Here is a 21,797-nt window from a genome sequence, read left to right on the forward strand (position 1 = left end):
CCGGGTGGGGGCTCTGGGGTCGAGCCCGATTTTGAGGAGGTAGCACTTAGGAGGAGCCAGGGCTATCTGGGCACCCACCACCCCGAGCTGCATGAGTGGGAGCGAGCCCTTTCGACGGACAGGGTTGCCCAGTTCCCTTTTCTGCAGCCACAGAAGGACGGGCAGCTCCCAGCGTCAGGAGGGACAGCAAGGCCCAAAGTCTGTTGAAGCCATTCCTAAAAACCCAGGTCCCGCCCTTGGTCCGCTGGCCCAGCGGACAGATCCGGTTCTGCCTGGGGCGCGCTCCCATCTCCAGCGTGGCAGCAGGGACGCGAGGCTGTCCAGTCTTCGGGGCGTTTTGCCTTCAGGGGGATGCCACGGTGAGTCACCCTAGCAGGTCCCCTCGCCTGTCAGTCGCCCAGTCGCTCTCGAAGCCGGTCCAGCTCCTCCGTGAGCTCAGCGAGCGTGGAGGCAAAGAGGCCGCGCTGATGGGGAGAGTCAGAGACAGAGATTCAGGGCGGCTCAGGGCTGGCTGAGTCCACACCGGGAGCACAGGCCCTGGAGCTGGTGACCAGGCGAGCAAGAGACAGCACCCCAGCTAGACTCGGCTATGGCACAAGGGCTTGGGGGGACCCGACTGGCTCCCCTCACCCAAGTCAGCCCCGGCTGGAACAACCCGGGCACGTAACACGGCTCTGTTCATGCCCCTCCATCCTGTCGCAGGCTGGGTGCCCGGTGCAGACCCACCAATCCCCGTCTATCCTGACCTGCAGCAGACGCTATCCCAGGCCTGCGGTCCCCCCCCCTATACGCCCAGCTCGGCCGATGCCCCTCCAGCTGTTCCAGCCCTGGGCCTTTCCCAGACAGACTAAAAAAGTATTTTACACAAATCACCGGAGCAGCCAGGCCTGGCATGAGCCCACTGGCCAGCTGCCGGGGATTTTGAGTCTTCCGGCTCAGGCGGATTGAGATCATTAATGAGATCTAAGCCATGGCAGTGGCCAAACCAGAGCCACGTTCCTCTGCCCCCCCAGAGAACCGTGCTACGTTCTTCCTCCAACTCCTGTGCCCAGGAAACGTTTCGATGCCCTCAGGCAGGCTGTGCTGGGAGAGGAAGCACCTCAGTAGTTAGCTAACGGCCAGCGCACGGCAGTGCCTCTGGAGGCTCAGCCGGGGAAGTCTGTTTCTAATCACAATCTTTTTAAGGAAACCGAAAGTGACAGGGCATCATCGACCACTTATTTATGGGTCCCTCTGGAAAGAGGTTTCTCATGCGGGGCTCTTTGATATTTGTGTAGCTATGCCCCCCCTCAGTTGGGTCAGCTGCAGCCTCCCTGGATCTAAAAGCCTGGGCCCAGCTCTGTTCTGCAGGGACCCTCTCGATTATCTGTTCGTACAGCGCCTAGCACAACAGGGCTCTGCTCTCCAGGCGCCATCGTAACAAGAATTAATACAGGAATCAGGACTCCAGGGTTCTCTTGCAACCGACTCATTGTGCCACCTGCACTTTGCCTCAGTTTACCCCTCTGCACAAGGGGGTATTAATACTGAGCTACCTACAGGGGATACACAGAGTATCTTCATTACCATCCTCGGCCCGTCCCCACACCCAGATTCGACAGAGAGGTAATTTGCTACTAATCTGCAGTTTTTAATCGGACACCCATCACCGTGGTATCTGACCCCATGGAACCACTAATGGATTTATCCTCACAACCCCCTGCGAAGCAGGGCAGGATTATCTCCATTTTACACAGGCGAACTGAGGCACAGACAAACTAGATGACTTGCCCAAGGTGACCTAGAGAGTCAGTGGCAGAGCCAGGAACAGACCCCAGATCTCCTGAGTCCCCGGCCAGTGCTCTATCTGCTAGGCTACGCTGCTCCACCCAATAGCAATAGGAGGCACAAGGAGTCTGCGGTGGAGCAGGGAAGTGGCTCCTAGGTCCCAGCTCAGAGCCTTAACCCACAGCCACCCTGTCTGCTAATGTCCCCGCCGTGCTGGCGTTACCTGAACTTCCTGGCTCCCCCGCAGGTAACACCTTCTCCAGAGCCGGATCAGGGGGCCCGCAGAGGCAGGAAGTAGCAGCCCCTCAGGCTGCAGGGGGCAGCCGCTGGGTTTGCTCCTCAAGGACCGGTCCTGTTCGCTGAGGCTCTCTGAGGACTGAGCCCGCCACCAGCCCTTTTTGGAAAGCGAGCCGTTCTTCCAGGGGAAGAGGTGGGTCTGCGGTGAGAGGGCCCCCTTGGCAAACAGGTACATGGCCCCGTTCCCAGACAAGGCAGCTTCCAGCTGGAGAGAGAGATGGGGGCGGGGGGGAAATCCAGGACAGTAAAACCCAGCAGCAAAACGGGGTGGGAAAACGTGCTTCACCCACAGCAGGATACTTTACTGAACCTGCCTAGGAGAGAGAGTGGACTGGGGGCTGGAGGGGAGGACTGGGCTTCAGGACTCCTGGGTTCTATTGCCAGCTCCACTAATGACACAGAAAAAAGTAAACTGAGGCTCAGAAAGGCCTCGCAGCCATCAAGAAAACCCAGCTGTCCTGACTCCTACAGCCCCATGGCATGACCGCCAGGCAACACTCCCTGCCCCCAATCGCTCCTAGTGTCCCATCCAGTGTTTGCAGCCCAGCGCACTCACCTTGTTGCCCCCTAGTGGGGCAGATTTGCCATTCGGAACAGTAGGGCTGCCGCTGCCCCTGGCGTAGGCAGGATTTCTGAACTGCGCCCTCTGCTGGGTGGTGTAGCGCAGCGCCCAGTCCCAGATGGTGGGCAAATAGGGGCCCCCTCTCTCCTTCGCCAGGCGGCCACCCTTCTGCAGGATCTCCAGGGGAGGGAGTTCCCGCCAGCCATTGACGGGCGCGTAGATCTGGTTGGAGGCACGGTGCTGGGGGATGAACAGGGAGCATGAGAGGTGTCTCCGCAAGGAACAGCGAATGCACATCCGTATCCCTTTGCTCCCCCCCAGCCCCACAAGAGGCTGCACTCCATATCCCACTGAGGCTGGGCCAGGAGCGGGCCTTTTGAGGGGAATGTTATGCATTGAGGATCTCAAAGCGCTTCACAGAGGTGGAAGAGAAGCATGAGCCCCGCCCTGTTCTATGGGTGGGGAAACTGAGGCACAAAGAAGCACGTTGATTCACCTGAGGTCAGGCACTGAGCCAGGAATAGAAGAACCCAGGAGTCTTGTCTCCTAGCCTCCTGCTCTAAGCATTAGGCTGTGCTCCCTCCCAGAGCTGGGAATAGAACCCAGGAGTCCTGTCCTCCAGCTGCCTGTTCTAGGCCATACCTCACTCTCCCAGCTGGGAATAGAACCCAGGAGTCCTCACTCCCAGGCCGTGCATTAACCACGGCACCGGATTTCCCCCTTCTCCGCCCATGGTAGGATAGTGCTTGGGGCAGTGACTGCTGGACTCACCTGATTCCTGCGATCTCTCTCCCACTGGCAGTTAAACAGGAAGGTGCTGAAGAAGGGTATGTAGCTGCTGTCGTGGAGGGCCACCAGGTAGGTCTCTGTGAACTCAAAGGATGCTGGGAACTGCTGAAGCAGCTGCCACACGCAATCCAGGAAAAGCAGAAACACCGGAGACTATAAGAGACAGAAAGAAAAAAGAAAAAGTACCTCCCTGGGGAAACAGCAAAAATGCAGCCAACTCTGGGGCGGGACAGAGCAGCTCTCGAAACAACCTGCAGCAACACTGCACAGCGATCGCTCTCCCACCACTGAAAAGCAGCTGCCTCTGGGGTGGAAAGTAACAGCTGCTGACCAGCCGTGCAGCAATGCTGCAGAGATTTACCCAGAAAGGAAATACCGTCAAACTGCTCGCGGCAACACTGCGATTGACCGGGGCAGCTTGAACAACCTGCCCTGGGGATCCGAGTTCAGGCACGGCCCCCACATGGGAGCAAACGATCTGTGTTCCATCCCTGGCTCCTTAGCATCTGGGCGTCTCGCCATCTCCAGTGCATTTATCCCCACGGCTCCCCGGGAAGTGGCGCAAGGGCATTATCCCATTGGATGGATGAGGAACTGTGGTCGAGAGGGAGCCAACAGCAGAGCGGGGAATTGGACCAAGGAATCCAGCGCATCCAGGCTAGCAGGGAAGCACCAGGCCATGTTTCCTCACCAGCTCGTTTCTCCCCTGCCCACTTTGCAGCATCTCAGCCGACTTCTGCCCGGCCACAGGCCAGAGAACGTCACCCAGCGACTCCTCCACCGAGCCCATTCGCTTGTGACTGAGCTGGAGCGTGTCTTTTGGCAAGAGCCCAAACAATCCCCATTCAAAGGCTCCAAACAGCCGCTCCAATGGCTAATTGCCCCCACCGGAATCCCGCGCGGGCCGGTACCGGTGTCATTCGCAGACTGCCCAGCAGAGGTCCCCACCACAACAGTGGAACCTGAGCCAAGAAAACCAAGTCTCCCACTGGACAAAGCCTAGAGGCGTCGCTTGGGTTTGGTTCGGACTCCGGAGCTACCTCCGATCCCGACCCTGCCATCCCCGCACTTTCCCAGCTGCTGCCTCCACAGCCACTTGCTCCCACCCAGCCCCCTGGTCCCAGCCCCACCATAACAAATTCCGACAGGACTGGCGGCAGAGGGAAATCCAGAGCCCAGGGCAGATGCTGGGAATGCTTGGATCAGAGCTGCTTTCTGAGTCGGGCCCAAGGGGGAGGAGGGAAGGCAACCGTCAGTCCAGGGAACCCTCTCCGTTTTGCACGGCCGTCGAGCCACGCTCCCGGCCAGCTGTGCTCGGAGCAGAGCCCACGTGCTGGGAGATTATTCGACACCTCGGTGCCACCTGGACCAGGCTGGTAGAACTCCCATCGCTCTCGAGCACCCCCCGTCTGGCCAACGCAGCCAGGCATCAAGCCGGAGCCGCGCGTGCTCTGAGACTCACCTCCTCGCGGTCGTTGTCCCGGAGGAGGTTGAGGCGCTGGAGGAAGGGGTGCCCTGCCACCACCCACTCCTTCTGCAGCAGGCTCTGGAACCCAGACTGGGTGCGGGCGTGGGGATCCGACAGGACCTGGACGAGGGAGGCCAGCAGGCAGTTCAGATCCCGGTCGTCTGACTCTGCGAGGGGGGGGAAGGGTACAGACAGTGAGGGACCTCGGCTGGGGTCAAGAGGAGCGTCATGGCTCCACTGTCCAGAGACCTCTCTGCTGCAGCTGCCAACGCGGAGGCTGATCGCCAGTAGCTCTTGTGATGTCCCACAAGGATCTGGATTGGGACCCACCCAATGACCCTCTATCTGTCCCCGATTCCCAGAGCCAGTCAGCCCGTCCATTGGCCAGCATGGAGGCTGTAATCCAGGCACCCCTTGGTGCCAACAGGCAGAGGGCACAGGGTTGCATAAGGTTTCCCAGGGATCAGATATATGCACAATAGTTCACCCAAGGGTGACATGTGAGGTCTCTACCAAGAACCAGTAGCCCACTGGTCTTCACAGTAATTGCGACCTGGATGGATGGATAATATTTAGGGCGTTAGGGATCTGAAAATTACGTTCTTAAAGTCTTGGACTTAGGCAGGTCACCAGGAGGTAACAGAAACCTATCTCCCTGCCTGGCAGTTTGGCTACTGTGTATTGTATGCCTCACATTGGAGACCTATTTGCATATTGAGGAAATAAGAAACTGTGAAATCTACAAGAGGAAACAAACAGTGGGGGGAGGGGAGGTGTCTGACAAAGGGTGGGGCTGACATATCCTGGGGATGCAAAAAACAGCACTGGGGCCTTCACCTAGGAGCCAAGCTGGACCCTGGCTGTAAAGGGGTGAGCATTGCTCTAGGAGACAGGAGAGGACTTTGTTCATTCGGGGGCGCTCTAGAATGCCTGCTGTGAGGTGTAACCACTTGTTTCCCCACATTGCCATTTGCTACTCCTTGCAGTTCTGGGCTCGGCCATGTAAAGCTAGCCTCGGTTTCACCAGAAGCAGAGAAGTTGGGGTGCGCTGCTTCTTTGGGAGCAGCGAGTCGGTGAATGCTGCCAGTGGCCAGTGCACCGGGGCAGGACCCTCCACGGAGACCCTCGGTGGGCCAATCGCTAGCCAACAGAGCGACAGCCCGGCCCACACGACCTAGGACTAGAGGGGAGTGCTTGCATGGCCCGTGGCTGGTGGGGGCAGGGAGACAAGCCTGCCTCACGCAAAGGACAGGTAGTAGCGAGGTGCTTCCTGGGAGTACCCAGGGCTGGGAGGCATCACAGAGCCTGAACCCAGGAGCTCACCCCACACCTGGCCCAGCCTCAGGGCATCCAGCCTGTGCCTGGGCCAGAGGAGGGAACGACTTACTCTACCTTGCAGGATGATGGAGCGGGACCTCTCCACCAGCAGGGCAGCCACTTCGCTCGCTTTCCTCACACAAGCTCTGTAAGGAGAGGGGGTCATTACTGACAAAGACCCCGCAGCCAATGGGAAGCAAAGGACCCCCTTGGCCCCCAGCACCATCTGAAACTCATCCAGCCAGGCATGGTCCTGCCAGCCACTCCCCCCAGGGAGCTCCACCCCCATGGCTGGGGACAGCTCCCAACAGAGGGATGGTAGCTACGCAGCCCCAGCCACCTGCCAGATGTTCTGTAGGGCCTGTGTGGCTGGATTTAAGGTGTCAGCGTATAGGGGGGCAGCTCTCACCTGACGTGCTCCAGCCAGCGTGTCCCCTCCAGGGCAGAGAGCCACTTCTCATCGGCCACAGAGGAGTCTGAAAGGAAGCCACTCCGAATTACTACCTTGGCTGCGGAGGGGTTTATCCAGCCTCCATCCGCATCACGCCGGGTTATCGTTACTGGGTTTTAATCCTCACCACCCCCTTGGCAGGGAGCGAACGATCATCCCCGGTCAGACAGGGGAAATGAGGCACAGAGGAGGTAAAGTGACTTGACCCAGATCAGACAGAGTCTGTGGCAGAGATGGGAACAGAACCCAGGTCTCCTCAGTTCCTTTGGGCTGCCCTTTCTGTGGCAGGTCAAGAATTGTCCCAGAGAGAGGACAAGGAAGCAGACATGGAAGGAAGAGACCCTCCAGTCCTATCTGCCTCTCGTGCTCTGGCTTTAGCCAGGCCTGTTTTAGGGAGCCCTGGCTTCCTTGCGTCAAACAGCCAGCTGCTTCCAAGAGGGGAGAGACAGCCTGGGGGTTACAGTATCGGCCTAGGCAAATCATGTAATTCCCTGGGCCTCCCTTTCCCCCTATAAAGCAGGGATAATACCTCCCCACCTGCCGGGGGATTGGGAGGATATAACCCATAGCATCGAGACACTAGGACAACGGTGGGGCTAGACAAGCACCTCGAGCAAGAGAGGGGAAACTGGAAATCCAGCACAGGTGCATCAGATACAAACTAGTGATAATGGTCCCATGATTCCCAAGTGGGATCCAATCCAAAGTAACCCAGGTTCTCTCAGCTGAAGAGCTGGTTAGTTACTGCCTGGGATTCCCCAGGCATCGGCTCAGGCGAACGACTCCTATTGAGAGGGGATCTCAGCTCCGGGGCCAAGGCCGGGTCTCACCAGGAAGGCAGAGGGCCCGAAGCTTGAGGTAAGAGAACTGGATCTCTGCAGGGCTGGGCAGGTCGGCGGCGGTCTCCACTATCACGCACTGGGCGTGGCCGGCGAGCATCAGCACTTCCACAGACCTGCGGAGAAACGCAGCCGCACCGGGGAGGTGGAATCACCTCTTTGGTCGGGGTTATGGAGCCCTGCAGCACAGCGCCCCCTAATGCCGCACTGGGGCTTTGGGGTCAGCACCAGCTATGAGGGGACAGCACCCCCTATTACATCACCCACCCGGCTCCCTGCAGCACAGTGCCCCTTAGTGCTGCACTGGGGCCAGCACTGACTGTAAGGGGAGAGCGCCCCCTATTGAGGGCCCCCCCAGAGCAGCTGGGTTTTCCTTGGGAGTCTTCCACCCCAGCTCCCCTGAGCTCCCAGACTGGGGCAGCGCAGCCCCATTCCCATGTCCTCGAGGCTCGTACCTCACGTCTTCCTTCTCGGGGTCTGAATCGGCGTGAAAGCCGGCAGCTCTCAGCAGGTCGCTGCCTCCCGGGTGATGCCAGCACAGCCTCTGGGGAGGCAAAGGGAAACGGAACGAAATGAAACTCCACCGGCTGCAGGCTCTCCACTGCGCACGCCAGGGCCCCGCGCCCTGGGGCTTTGTCTCCCGCCTTCCTCCTCTCCCCCCAGCTCCAGGGACCTGCCTCCCCCTAACTGGCTCTGTGATACACCCCCACCAAACAACCTGGTGGAGACCCTCCCTCAGCCTTCCCTCCCTGGCTGGTTCCGGAGTGGCGTAGTCACCCATTGATAGCTGGCCAGCTTCATAGGGCACCAGCCGCAGGGAACACAGCCTGGTGTGTGTGTGTGTGTGGGGGGGGGGGTGTCTCACACCTTATTCCACCCTGCTGGCCAAATGCACCCCTGCCTCAGTAAGAACCCCACCCTCCCACGGCACCCCCCAGTGGTTGCCCCATCCCCAGAACCTGGTGAGGTCGTTCAGAACCGCCCTCCCCACCCCAAGGCGGCAGCTCACAGCCTGCTCCCGGGGCAGGAGACACTCACCGGGATGCGCCTCGCGTTGAAGTGGCCGAAGGCCCTCTTGAGCTCGTTGTCCAGGAGCCTGCTGGGGACCCAGAGGTACTTGGGGAGGCTGCGGGAGGAAGCGGAGTTGGAGGGGAACCGGCTCAGAGCATGTGCGGAGGGCTGCCGGCCCATCTCCCCAGCCCAGGCAGCACTCCTGCCTGGCCCCGAGCCTGTTCAGGTGCTGCACACAAACCTTACAACCAAAGCGGGATGGGGGACCCTCGAGGCCTCTCCCACTCCATTACTCCGGCACCTGCCTCCTTCGCAGAACTCCCCCTTTGAGCACTCTCAGACCTTGACAGGAATCACCTGCCCCTTCCTCACCAGGTCTGATATTCAGACAGGACTGGATGGCCCCTGGCCCTTAAAGGAGGCAGATCTCCCTGTTACAAGGCCATTCCCAAATCCCGGATTGTAGGCAGGGTGCCTGCCACCCCCACAACTCCCAAGACTTGCCCGGATCCATCCCAATTAACACACACAGACAGAGAAGAGAACTCCGGGTCTGCTGGTCCACAGCCAACGTCCCTCCCACGTGTGCTAGAAGAGAGCTCCCACCAGCTCTCCCCAGAGAGGCCTTCCACCTCCAGCTCTCGGGAATTTGACAGGCTAAGGATTTTCCCCCAGAAAGCGTCGGTTTGTTGAAACCCGGAGCTTTCCGCGGGAAAGGTGGTTAGTTTTGGCTCATTTTGTGAATCAAAATCATCTGGGGGAAAAGCTCCAAAAGCTGTCAAAATGTTTCGTTTTGATATTTGCAAGACGAGGAATTCCAGTTTTCCGGTTCAAAGCCCCGTTTGGTTTAGAAACTTGAGCGAATGAGAGTAAAACAAAAATGTCAAAGGGTCGAAATCGGAAGGAAACTAAAAAAGTTTTTCCAGTTCAAGGAAACGTTTGAGATTTTGACTTCTTGCCCCCGACCACCCTTGCCTTCGGGACCGAAACACTGTTCGAAATCGTGAACATTTTCACTGCGCTTCTCTGGCCACTCGAGGAAGCTACATGCCCATGGAGGGGACGCTCAATCCAGTAGGGGGCCATCGATACGGACCTGGGACTGTAGCCGAGGGCTGAGCACCAAAACCGCTGTAGAAAGGGGGTCCGAGGGCATTTCCGTAGCTTAGGGAGTCCCAATTACTGGAGTGCACCCGGAGAGGCTGTGACCACGGGCACCGGAACAGGGCGGGGCAGGGCCCTCCCACTTTTTACCAGCCGTAAGGGCGAGTGACGGGGGAGGGGTGGAGAAGAGCGAGCATGGGGCAGGGCCTTGAGGGAAGGGGCAGGGCCTTGGGGAGGAATTGGCAGCGTGAGGGCAGGGGAATGGGCAGGACAGCATGGGGAGGTGGGGCCACAGTTCAGGGACCTGTGGGGCCCCACACACACACTTCTAGGGTGCTTCCGCTGCCCCGGCTGTAACACGCTCCCATGCCATGGGCCGGGGTTAGAGCTGTCCACGAGGATCTAACTCGCCCCCCAACCCCGGTCCATGCTTTACCTGGTGGCCATGTCGAAGCGCTCGTTGACGGGGCTGACCCTCCAGCCAGCAGCCCCGAGCCGCCTCAGCTCCTTCTCCCAGTCGCAGGGCCTCTCGAAGAGCAGCGTCGGGGGGGACAACAACTCCTCCGTGCTCAGCCAGGCGTTCTCTGAAGCCGCACAGGAGGGATGGCTGTTAGGGACGAGCAGGGTAGCGCCTCGTGGGTCCAGCCACCCCAGGGATGGGCCCCTCAAGCTGCCAGGGCCTGGGGGATAGAGCTGCACGCCAAGCGGAGATGCCACTTACCCAGGTTCCTTATAGCGCCACTGTCGTACCACGTCCCCGCGCTGGCGCTGCTGCTCTCCTGAGCCTGCACGATGGCCAGCGTCACCTGGAAAACAGCAGCAATGTTTGGCAGGGGATCTTCACGGCGTCTGGGGCTGTGGGCAGGGTTTGGGTGCCAATGGGAGGGCAGAGGGTATGCTGCCAGGCTGGGGATCCAGGAAGGCCCCCAGCAGGGCAGCGCTTGCAGCATTGACCCACGGAGATTTGTAGCCGAGGACAAATCACCAGCGCAAGTCACTGCAGCTGCAGGCCCATCGCTGAGCCAGGCAGCCGAACAGAAGGGGCGTGACGGGACCCCGGCCAACCCCGCTGGAGCGGAAACCCCGCCCCAAGCTTTGAATCGGAACGTTGCCGCTCGGGGCTTCTCTCCGGGGCAGGGCGTGACAGGCTGGGTTTTCAAAGGCGCCGAGCTGACAACCCCCAGTGAAGTCAATGGGAGCTGCTGGCGGGTCCCAGCTAAGGCAGAGACGAGAGCTGGGGACAATGGGTGTATCAGGGTATCAGAGGATCGCTAGACGGGGTCGGGGAGGGAAGGGTGGGGTTTGCCTTGCCCAGGGTTCTGCGGCTCTGACCCCCTGTGGGAGGTAGATTCCTGAGGAAAGGGACCTCGGGAAAGAGGGAAGAAACCGAAGCATCTTGCTCCAGGTCACACAGGCTGCATCTGTCCTGCAGCTGAGCGGTGCCACTCCCGGCCCGGGGAGACCGACTCGTAAGCGTGCTGAAAACAGTAGTGTGGACGCTGTGGCCCGAGCTAGTCGCTGGAGTCCAAGCCCGCCCAGCCCCCGGCTCTGAGCCGCCCTCCGGCCGCAACGCCCTCGCTGCTGTCTTCAGCACAGGAGCTCAAGCGGGGCTAGCAGGAGTCTGCCTACCTGTGCTGAGCAGTGTGGACATCCCTGCCCGGAGTCAGCCTCCCCCCAAACAACTTCATCCCACTCCCCTCCTGGCGCTAGGAACTGAACCCAGAATTCCTGCTCCTAGTCCCATGTTAATCCACCAGATCCCACACCCAGGGGTCAAACAACCCCCTGAGGGTCCCATCCTCCCACTCAGGCGACACACAGAGCAACAACCCCCGCTGTGCCCAGCCCCTGAGTCCCAAGCGGGTCCAGCTCAGAGCCAGTCCACTGGAGGTGCCCATCCGTATCCAAGGGTCCCGAAGCCCTGAGCCGCTGGGCCCTGGGAATCACCGGCCGGGGAGGGTGCCCCTGTCTGCAATGGCAGCTGCTCACCTGACAGGCCCGGGGTTCCAAGCCGCTGTCGCGGAAGCGGAAACGCAGCACCCGGAAGTCCCGGCAGTAGAGGACCAGCTCCTCCGGGATGAACTTGAGGGTAGAGTTGGCTGTCAGCACCTTGGCCTTGGTGAAGCTGTTCACTGCCGGGGAAAACCAGGTGGAGGAAGGGGGCTTAGACCCAGGAGGCCAGGCAACAATCAGAGTCTTGGGGCAGCTGGGAAGACTCAGCCTCCAGTGTGGGGGCGACTGGGGCAGGATCGGCCCCCAGGCCAACTGCATGGAGATCACTCCTGGTGCGGGGTGGAGCTGGCAACGGCCGATCAGGATTGCCCGGGTGATGGGGAAGCCCAGGGGGAGAGCACACGGCTCACTCCAAGAGTGGCCCTGCAAACTACAGCAAGGGCAAGTCTTCCTGTGCCACCCCCCGCCAAGGCACCACGGCCCCATCCCTGCCCGCAGGTAAGGGGACAGATGGGTGGCCACAGGCCAGCCTTGGCCTCTCTGCCACTGGGACGACCCACGAGGGGCTCACAGCACCAGCCAGGGGGGTGGATGCTGGGACGGAGGCAGTGAGCCACACGGGCTGAGAGCCGCCAAACTCGTCACAGCGGCGGAGGGGATACGGCTTGATTAGGTGGACCCCTCCTGCCCCCCCTTTACCTGCCACCAGCCTCCCGATGCAGGGCAGGGCCACGTCGTGCTCACTGTGCAGGCAAGTGGAACAGCGAGGGGCCTACGGCGGGAAAGGAGCAGCGCTTAGAGATCAGGCCCATTCCCCCACCCCCGGCACGGGGAAGGAACATCCCCACTCGCCGAACCTGCCTCCTGGCTAGCACAGGGGACCCACCCCGGCACCACGGCCAAGGGGCTACGGCGGGCCAGGAGGATGGTGTCTGCCAGAGAGTGTCAGGGCTGCAATTTAAGTGGCCGCCGGCACCGTCCCGGCCCCCGCCAGCCCCCCCTCTCCCCCCCGTTGCCCGGCTGCCGACAGCACCATCCCAGCTCCCGCCAGGCCCCCCCCCCCCCCCCCCGTTGCCCGGCTGCCGACAGCACCATCCCAGCTCCCGCCAGGCCCCCTCACCCCCGTTGCCCGGCCAACGACGACACCATCCTGGCTCCCACCAGACCCCCCCCCCCACCCCCATTGCCCGGCCGACGACGACACCGTCCCGGCTCCCACCAGGCCTCCTCCAACTCACCCCCACCGTGTCACCCGGGGCCGGCTCTGGCACAAAGGCGACTCTCAGGTTGGTGCAATACAGTGTGCCCAGGATGGATCCTTCGCCATCCCTGGAGCGGACAATCTTCCTCACGCGAGCTGCCTCTTCCAGGACATGTTCCCCTGCAGGGTGGGGGGCAAGAGGAAGGGGTCAGGGCGAGCTGGGAGAACGCCGTGGTTTGGAACGACCAGTGAAACCGGCTCCTCGGGGCGCTGGAAAGGAGGGGGCCAGAGGCAGGAGCCCAGGGCTGGCTGGGGAGTGATGCTGAGCCGTGCGAGAGACTGGGCTAGGGGCGTGCAATGCCACAGGGGTGAAAAGCACACCGAGGGGCCAGATCCTTCCCTGGCGTAAACTGATGGAGCTCTGTGGGCTGCAGCGGGACCAGGTGGATTTACCCCAGAGGAGAGTCTGGACCTTTCAGGACGTGACATCCAGCCCGGCTGTAACCAGACCAGGTGGGCTTTGCGCCCACAGCTACAAGCCGGCGTAACTTTCGGTGTCTAGGTCCGAAGGCCTGATCCTCAGGGGGCTGCAGTTGGAGCGGCCGGGGCTCAGCGCTGCTGCAAAGCAGGCCCCAGATCAGGCAGCAAATCGTACCCGCAAGCGACGACAAGCAGAGCTGCGGGGAAGGGGCTTGCCCCACAGAACGCCTCCACAGGGAAAAATGGAGGCCGTGCTCAGAACAGCTGGCCCTCGGCTAGGGGGTTTCACAACGGGGGTGGGGAGGGGCTGTTTTCTCTTGACCAAGGATCCTTGCATGTGGGGAAGGTGGGCACACAGAGCCCCCGGCATGGGGCAGGGAGGGGAAGGCGGGGGCCACACAGAGCCCCTGGCCAGAGGTTGCAGTGAAGCCCTGAAATAGCGGGGGATGGGATGGTCCACACCAGGAGTGTGGCAGGGGGGGGGAATGAAAAGCCAAACAATGGATCCGCTCCCACTCGAGTTCCCCCAGCCCAGGCCTGGGGAACATGGGCCCTGCCGCTCACGCTGGGCATGAAAGGGAAGTGCCCGGGTAACAGGTGCCTTTGCTGAATTCGTGACTAGCAAAGAACAGCTACAAAGCATCTGCTCCGGCCACTGCCTGCAGCTCGTCATCCTAGCCAGAAAATGCGTTCAGACAGCTGCTGCTCGGAGCCCCGATTTAACCCTTCATGCCTCTAACACAGAGCACGAGCAAAAGGCTCTTAAGGAAGAAGGGGATCCGGATTGGGCCCAGCTTAGTGATTTTTATAAAAGTACTACTAAAGCGCCATAGTATCCAAGCACTCATCCTTCAATGTACTAGCCCTCATGCACACCCCCGGGGAGGCAGGGCAGTGCTGTTCTCCTGATTGTCCAGGTGGGAAACTGAGGCCACGGGGAGGCCAAGGGCCTTGCCCAAGGTCATCTGTGGCACAGCAGTGATTTGAACTCAGTTCTCAGTTAGTGTCCAAGCCTGTGGACCATCCTTCTTCTCTACTCTCCAATCATTGTACTCCAGGTGTCCTGCCTCCCTCCCAGAGCCAGGGAGGGAACCCAGGAGTCCTGGCACCCCACCCCCCTGGGGGAGCCTGGGCTGACAGCAGATCCAGCAGCTGTTGGACCCTGCGGCCCAGTCGCAGCAACAGCTGTGAAGGGGCTGCGGCCAGGGAAGGAAGGGCTCCTCCACCTGCTAGTCACAGGTGAGCAGTGTGTGACTAGAGTCTGTGGGGACTCTAGGTCTGGTCTAGGTTCACTCGGTCCTGCCACAGCGCAGGGGGCTTGTCGGGGGCCCTTCCAGCCCAACAGTTCTGTGATTCTGTGACATCCAGGGACAGATTCTGAGCCTTCGGGGGTGGGGGAGGGGGGTGGGAGAGACAGACACCTCATCACAGTCCCCCCCAGCCTTGCCCAGCTGTGCCCGCCTCTGTGCAGCTAAGGAACAGGGAAGAGACACCACTGCTGCCGGTCCTTTCCAGCGCTCGGCAGCAGCACGGTCTAGTGGCTAGAGCACCATGCGACGTCTCAGGACACCTGGGTTCTATACCCAGCTCTGCTGCGTGACCTGGGGCAAGTCACTGCCCTGCTCTGTGCCTCAGTGTCCCCACCTATCAAATGGGGATTGTGATACTGAGCGACTGAAATCCGCAGCTAGAAAGCGCTAAATTGGAACTAGGGATTATTCTTTAGAACCAGAGCGAAAGCTCCAAGGAAACCCAACCGGGGGTTCAAAACACAAGCCACCCACTCCCGCGTAGCCAGCGGGGATACCTGGGATACACGGGAAAGCCTGGCCGTTTCTGTTTCTCTTGCTGTTCATGTCAGAGGACTTTGGACCTCTCAGCTGTAAAGAAAGAACAGGTTGCTGTTAACTGGATGTAACCCTTTCCTTCCTGTGGGCTAATTCACAGACATTGGAGACCCAGACGCCACCTTTCAGGGTCTCTGGGGCAGGGGCTGTCTCTTTAGCCTATGTCCATATAATGGGGCCCTAACTAGAGCGCTGCAAAGCAAATAATGTTTAACCCAATCCGCTCGTCAATTATTTCCTCCCGTCTGCAGTCCTGACTTCTGACCCCATCCCCTCCAACAGCACAAGCCTCAGCCAGTCGCAAGGTTCTCAGAGTGGCCGGCCTCTGGGGTATATTTCTTAAAGCCCTAACTCCCTGGAGTCCGGAGCATCTCAGCTTTTATTTTTGAATGAAAGGAAGTTTCCTGGCCTGGTGGTTGCAGGGGGGAAAAAAAAAAAAAAAAAAAAGGCGACAAAACACAACCTCTAAAGGGTTTGAAACCAGGAGGCAAAAAACAAGGAACCAAACATTTGTTTAAAATCTCCTGATTTTTAAGCCAATCTCATGATTATTTTGGGACAGGGCTTGTGATTTTTATTTGTTTGAATGCTTGGGGTTAGCCACACTGGGATCTACAAGCAGTGGCTCTTACGTGGAAACTCCGCCCCCTTCCATTTACAATCATACGGCAGGACGGTGATGGCATGCATGAGAGATAGCGTGGTCTAGTGGATATTGCAGTGGACTGAGGCCCAGGAGAGCTGGGGGGGGATATTTCCCACTTGGCCACTAGTCTGCTGGGTGACCTTGGGCAAGTCACTTCCCCTCCCTGTGCCCCAGTTCATGAGTGGCTGTTCAGTGGTGGTGGTTGTTTAAATGGGCCCCAGGCAATAATATTTTTAAAATCTGATGCTTTTGGGTGGGGGGGTGGCCTGAGCACAGGACTAGGACCCAGGATTCCTGGGTTCTAGTCCCATCTCCAACCGTGACTCCCTTCTGGGGCCTTGGGTACATCACGTCACCTTTCTAGTTCAGTTTACCAATGGGGAAACTGAGGCACAATGAGATTAAAATGATTTTGCCCAACGTCACACAACAGAGCTGGGAATAGATCCACACACCCTATTAAACCACACTCCTCTCCCAGAGCTGGGAATAGAACCCAGGAGTCCTGGCACCATCGCTGACCATTTTTAAATCAGGGTGGGGTGTTTTTCTAAAAGATCTGGCCGAGGAATTATTCTGGGCAAGTTCTCTGGCCGGTGTTACGGGAGGCTGGACTAGATGGTCACAGTGGTCTGTCCCTTCTGAAAGCTATGATTTCTTCAGCTAGCCACATTGCTATGCTGGTTTGGCTATCCCCGAGCAAGCCAAAGTCTCCTGACCACTCGTGCCAACTGAGGGCAGCGGGCTAATGCCAGCCGAGGGCGCAGGGTAAGATCTGAGTGCCACGCTACCAGGGAACAGCTACATAGAGGAAAGATTAGCCGGAACATAACTGCCTGAAACCTAAACCACAACTGAAGGTTATCTGGCATTTTTGTTAAGCAGAGAGAGAGCAAATGAAGTGGAACTACTGCAGTATACCTTCCTCTACCCGATCAGATAGCGAGCCGGAAACCTCCTTGCAGCTGTAAACAACCTTCAGGGCCCAAAACAGCGCAAGTCAAAGTCACTGCAAATGTATAATCCAGAAACGTTTACCACTCTCAGCCCCAGGGATCTTAGAGCTGGTGAAAGGGACAAGATGACAGCCCCTAGGACCTTGGCAATCTCTGAGGAAGTTTGGTGGGCACCCAGACGCACTCCCACCCAACTCAGCCCTGTTCTGGAGAGATCCCCTATAGGGCAGAGAGGGGAGTTTAGTCTTCACTGCCCATTGGTAGCTTGCAAGGCCAGATCATCTAGTCTGACCTCACTTCTGAGGCTGCCAGAAAGAGAGGACAGTCAGTGCCGACTGGCATTTTCACGCCTGGCCACCTGGCTGCTAAGAACCAGCCTGAGGCAAACAGATCTGCTGCAACCCCTCCGTTAATGCCTGCAGCTCAACACACAGAACAGGCACACGCACCTTGTTCCCAGAACCTCTTCGCAGAAATCAAATTTTTTAAATAATTTTTCACAGGTGTGCGAAATTATGTGGCTCAGACAATGTGGGGAGGGGGGGGAGGGTCAGGCAGTAATTGTTTAATGACATCAGGGGCTAAGACCCCAAAAAGTTAAAAGCTTTATCGCCACTAAAAAAAAAAAACAAATTGTCAACAGCACATCTCAGAATATGCAAGGTAAACAGCCTTAAAATCATGCTAATAAATTCTCAAGCAACGTTGTTCTTACTTTGCTTAGCTGTCCATTTCGATTATCAGCGATGGAAAGATTTTTTCGTTGGGTGGCACGTGCGCACGGGGAAATTGGCGCTCATCAACATTTACTAGCAAAAATCTAATCCAGGCAAACCTACCTCCAGGCTCCCTTTCCTAGGATATGCTGCAACACAAAGCAGTCTGGATATTCCTGTATTGCGCCCCAGCCAGGCGAATGGAGGACTCGGATCCCTTCTCTCCTGCCCCCCCCCCTTTTTTTTTTTTAAATCTGACTTTTTAACAACATTCTTTCAGTATCCTTGGACCAGATCCCACCTTCCCCCTTGGCTGTTGGCTACCAACCTCCACCCCTGAAGTGGCTGCATTTCTCCAATGCTGCAGCCTGCATGTTATTATTTACATTACAATAGTAACGTAATAACAGCGTAAAGGTGTTTTATACCAGCATAGCTTATTCAGCTACATTACAGAGACACCTTTATAGAATAACTGCATCCTTACTAGGGGTTGTACTGCGTTAATTATACACATTGCAAACAGCTTTGGTTAAAGTTAAGAATTAGATACGTTCATGGAGGCTATGTCCATTAATAGCTATTAGCCAAGCTGGTGAGGGACGCAACCCCACGCTCTGGGTGTCCCTAAACCTCTGACTACCACAAGCTGGGACTGGATGACAGGGGATGGATCACTCACTAATTGCCCTGTTCTGTTCATTCCCTCTGAAGCACCTGGCACCAGCCACTGTCAGAAGACAGGATACTGGGCTAGATGGACCTTTCGCCTGACCCAGCATGGCAGGTATTGCGTAAAGTGCTACAAAAACTGTGTAAGAGCAGCCCTGAGTAACTGGTTTGTGACGCCACTGAGCATATGGGAGGCCCAGTGCCCTGTCAGCCCCCAGCTATGCCATGACAGCAGGGTGAGACATCCCCCAAGCACGGACCAAAATGTTAGGGGTCAGCAAGCTATTCATTCCATGCGAGGTTCTCCCTGGGGTGGGGAGAACAGCTGGCAGCAAATAGCTAAATTTCCCAACCATGAGGGCTAATGGAAGAGAGTCCAAAGAGGAGTGGCACTGAGCAACAGATGGGAGGAAGCAGGGTTAGGAAGTTTAGCTCCTAGGGTTGAATTTCCTGCGGTGCCACAGACTTGGGCAAGTCACTTGGCCTCTCCGTGCCTCTGTTTCCCCCTTGGGATAACCGTCCTGCCTTACAGGGGGCTGTGAGGGTAAATCCATGATGTGCTCAGTCAGATACGATGGGGATCGAACCTAGATCTTCAGCGAGATAGGGAACCGCCTCGTCCTAACTGATAGGTACCAGGACAGAGCGCATACTCCCTAGCTGTTTCCATGAGTAGCTCTCAAAACCCTCTCAAAGTCAGTCAGTATAATCACCGCCATTTTACCACTGAGGCACAGAACAGGGAAACTGAGGCACAGAACAGGGAAGTGCCTAGCCCAAGTTCACCCAGCAGAGCCAGGAACAAAACCCAGGCCTCCTGAGTCCCACTGCAGAGCACTGAAAAGGTCTAACCAAGACTTGGGTCCCCCGCCCACCCTTTATAAAGTGGTTTTCTCCCCCCTTGAAATCATAGCAATGATCTTCCCTCCTTATTGTCTCATTATTTCCCCCTGCTCCCCCATGCGTCTGTCTCCACCTGTCACCTCTTTGGGGCAGGGCAGGGGCTGAGTGTTGGGTTTGTCCAGCGCCTAGCACAGAAGGGGCTCCTGGGCCAAGGCTCCATGCAACACAAACAACAAATGAGGCTTGTTTGAGTCTTGAAAGACTCGCTGGCTCTCCTGCCAGGGCGCGCTTGGCTCCTCCGAAGCATATTTCTGCTCGGCGGTGGAAAACAATCGTCTCATTATGCAAGGAATGCACAGAGCCCCGCAGCCAAGGCAAACTTTCCCTGCCAGCTGACCCGTTCCAGCCCCAGGGAAGCCCTGCGCAAACTCGGGACGTGTTGGAGGTTTGGGGGGAGCAAGAAGAAAGGGGGGGTCACCCCGTTCGCAAGAGCAAGAACAAAGCCCCTTGGATAAAAGGCTCCAGTCGCCTGGTTACCAGCCCAGTGGACAGCGCAAAAACTGGTCCCAGAAGGGGGGGGGGGGGGCGGCCCTGCCCAGGCGCTGAAGCCGAGGACAGAATGTACCGCGCAAACAGCCCTGCTAAAAATGACCGAGTTTGGGGCAACCACACGCGGCGCTTGGCGTCGGAAAGACCCGAGCCCGGCCAGCCAGGCGCGTGGGGAGCGGGGCTGCTGGCTGGGAAACCCGGAGCTGGGCTGGCGTGCGCCAGGAGCACGAAACACCCCCCCGCAACCCCGGGGGCTGGACGGAACCGAAAGGAGCCGCGCCCCCTGCAGCCCCCCCCCTGCAATTTTAACACCAAGGCTACAAAACAAAGGAGGGGGGCAATGCTATCCCCCCCAAAAAATAACCACTTTGCTTCCAACAGCCAGGACCCCGGCTGGAGACACCCTCAGGACCCAGGCAGGGTGGGAGACTCCGCACATAAACTTTTTTTTTCCATCCACCCCCCCCCCCCGGCCACCCTAGGTGCTGGAATTGGGGGTGCACCAGCACCCCCTTTGATTGAAGGGTTTTTCCTTCCATCCTGGAGGGTTTCCAGTTTGGTTCAGTGGCTCTCAGCGCACCCACCCACCCACACCATGCACATGGTTGCAGCCCCCCCATGCAACCCTTCTACCCCCCCCCCCCCAGCATTTCAAACACCCCCCCCCCCCCTTCCCACTTACCGCAGGGCCCGGCGCGTGCTGCTGGATTTTAAAGGAGTTTTTGGAGCCCGATAACATGGTCACGTCTCTTGTTGCCCCATAAAAACAAACCCAGCGGGGAGAAGACGGGGGGAATGAACCCCCCAGAAGGGAAGGGAAGGGAAGGGGGGGAGCAAGGGGCCAGTCCCGGTCCCTGGCGGAGACGGCAGCGCGCTCAGTCCATGGCGAGGAAGGTGCCCGGCTGGGGCCGCGCCCGGGTTCCCGGGGCTCCGCCGCTGCTCAGCCCCGCGGCAGGGGAGGCGCCCCAGTGCGCGCTGGCGGGGGACCCTGCATGGCGAGCCGGCATGGAAGAGACTCGCCTCCCAGCCGCGGCAGGAGGCAGCCCCAGGTGGGAGGATGCAGCGGGGGCGGGGCTCGTGGTCCCTTCTAAGGTGCTGGGGGCGGGGGGGAGCCGGTTCCTTCCCGGGGGGGCGGCTCCGCTCAGCTGCGGGTCTCCCCCCCCTCGCCCGGGGAAACTGACCCGCTGGGTCCTGGGAAGAGGCTGAAAGCTGCCGCAGTCTTAAAGGAGCCCGGGCCCTTTTCTGGGCGCTGCCCCGCCAGCCCCACACACGCCCCCTCTCCGCCGCCAGCCAGTTTTTAATTTAATCCCGTTGCCACGGCTGGCCGCGGAACGGGCAAAGCGGCGAGGCAGGGGGCTGGGAACCAGGACTCCTGGGTTCTATTCCCAGCTCTGGCGAGGGACGATGGTCTAGTGGTGAGAGCTGGGGAGGCTGGCCGGGGGGGCGGTCAGGAGTCCTCAATCTATCCCCAGCTCCGGAGAGGGAGTGTGATTTTAGCAGTTAAATATGAGAGCTGGAAATCAGGGCTCCTGGAAGGGAGTGGGGGCTACTGGTTAGAGCAAGGGACTTGGGGGTCAGGACTCCTGGGTTCTATTTGCACCTTGACTGCCGCCTCGCTCCGTGAGCTTGGGCAAGTCACTTAACCTCCCCGTACTGCCAGGCCAAGCACTTTAAAAAATGTATCAGGCCTCAAACAATGGTGAGACTGCCTTAAAAATGATGTTTTTTTTTTAATTTCAATTATTTTCATTTGTCTTCTGGGCTCGGAGCATTCGGGGTCACACTCAGGTCACAGTTTCAAGCTTTTCTGTATGACCACAACAGCTAGAAAGCTGAGGTGCTTATTTAATCACATGATTCCGGGAGCTGGGGCTTTAATGAAAACACCAAATACAGTGAGCATTGGCAACTGTATGTTTTTCAGCCTCCGCAGCAGTGAATGTTTATCAAGCGCTCTAAGATCTGCAGCTGACGAGTACTTAAGGAGAGCAAAGTGCAGTTATCTGGAGGGTGTTGCCTATACCAAATGCCTCCTGCATCACTCAGAGCTCCCTACACTGGTTTCCTCATCTCCCGCCCCTTGGACCTTTGTTCCCACACTGTAGCCCACCTTTGAACCTCGGCAGCTGTTGGGGTGAGGTTGGGAGCAGGCGGGGGGAAAGGCCACACCAAGAGGGGGATAGGAAGTGAAGAGGAAGGCGCTGGCTTTGGGGGCTCTGCAGATCAGCACCCCTGAAATATTGTAGGGCCCAGCTAGCTGGAGGCTGTAGTAGAACGTGACTAGACCAAACCCTTTGCCGGTGAGTGCCTGCTGCTAGAGGGGTGCTGC

At 58.5% G+C, this 21,797-nt stretch overlaps 1 protein-coding gene across 1 annotated transcript; it reads right to left on the reverse strand.

Annotated features, from left to right (window-relative positions):
- Positions 1–389: 389 nt before the first annotated feature.
- Positions 390–20,214, reverse strand: MTMR11 (myotubularin related protein 11). Its single transcript, XM_065420288.1, has 17 exons — positions 20,151–20,214; positions 15,047–15,119; positions 12,797–12,939; positions 12,258–12,330; positions 11,595–11,737; positions 10,327–10,411; positions 10,042–10,189; positions 8,529–8,616; positions 7,946–8,034; positions 7,482–7,606; positions 6,610–6,676; positions 6,276–6,346; positions 4,878–5,050; positions 3,398–3,568; positions 2,621–2,866; positions 1,991–2,269; positions 390–464 (listed from the first exon to the last, which is right to left on the reverse strand). Exons 1-17 carry the CDS (start codon positions 20,205–20,207, stop codon positions 390–392), a joined length of 2,106 nt encoding a protein of 701 aa, XP_065276360.1. The 5' UTR covers positions 20,208–20,214.
- Between the last annotated feature and the right edge of the window lie 1,583 nt (positions 20,215–21,797).

The sequence above is a fragment of the Emys orbicularis genome, chromosome 20 (assembly GCF_028017835.1).
Source record: "Emys orbicularis isolate rEmyOrb1 chromosome 20, rEmyOrb1.hap1, whole genome shotgun sequence".
Classification (NCBI taxonomy): Eukaryota; Metazoa; Chordata; order Testudines; family Emydidae; genus Emys; species Emys orbicularis.

What these genes read in the sequence shown, in the direction of transcription:
- MTMR11 (XM_065420288.1), bottom strand. Translation starts at nt 20,207, where the DNA reads ATGTTATCGGGCTCCAAAAACTCCTTTAAAATCCAGCAGCACGCGCCG. An exon ending in CGCTTCGACATGGCCACCAG is followed by an intron (nt 8,617 to 10,041) that starts GTAAAGCATGGA and finishes TTCCTCCCGCAG; the next exon opens with CCTCCCCAAGTACCTCTGGG. An exon ending in CCCCACTAGGGGGCAACAAG is followed by an intron (nt 2,270 to 2,620) that starts GTGAGTGCGCTG and finishes CTCTCTCTCCAG; the next exon opens with CTGGAAGCTGCCTTGTCTGG.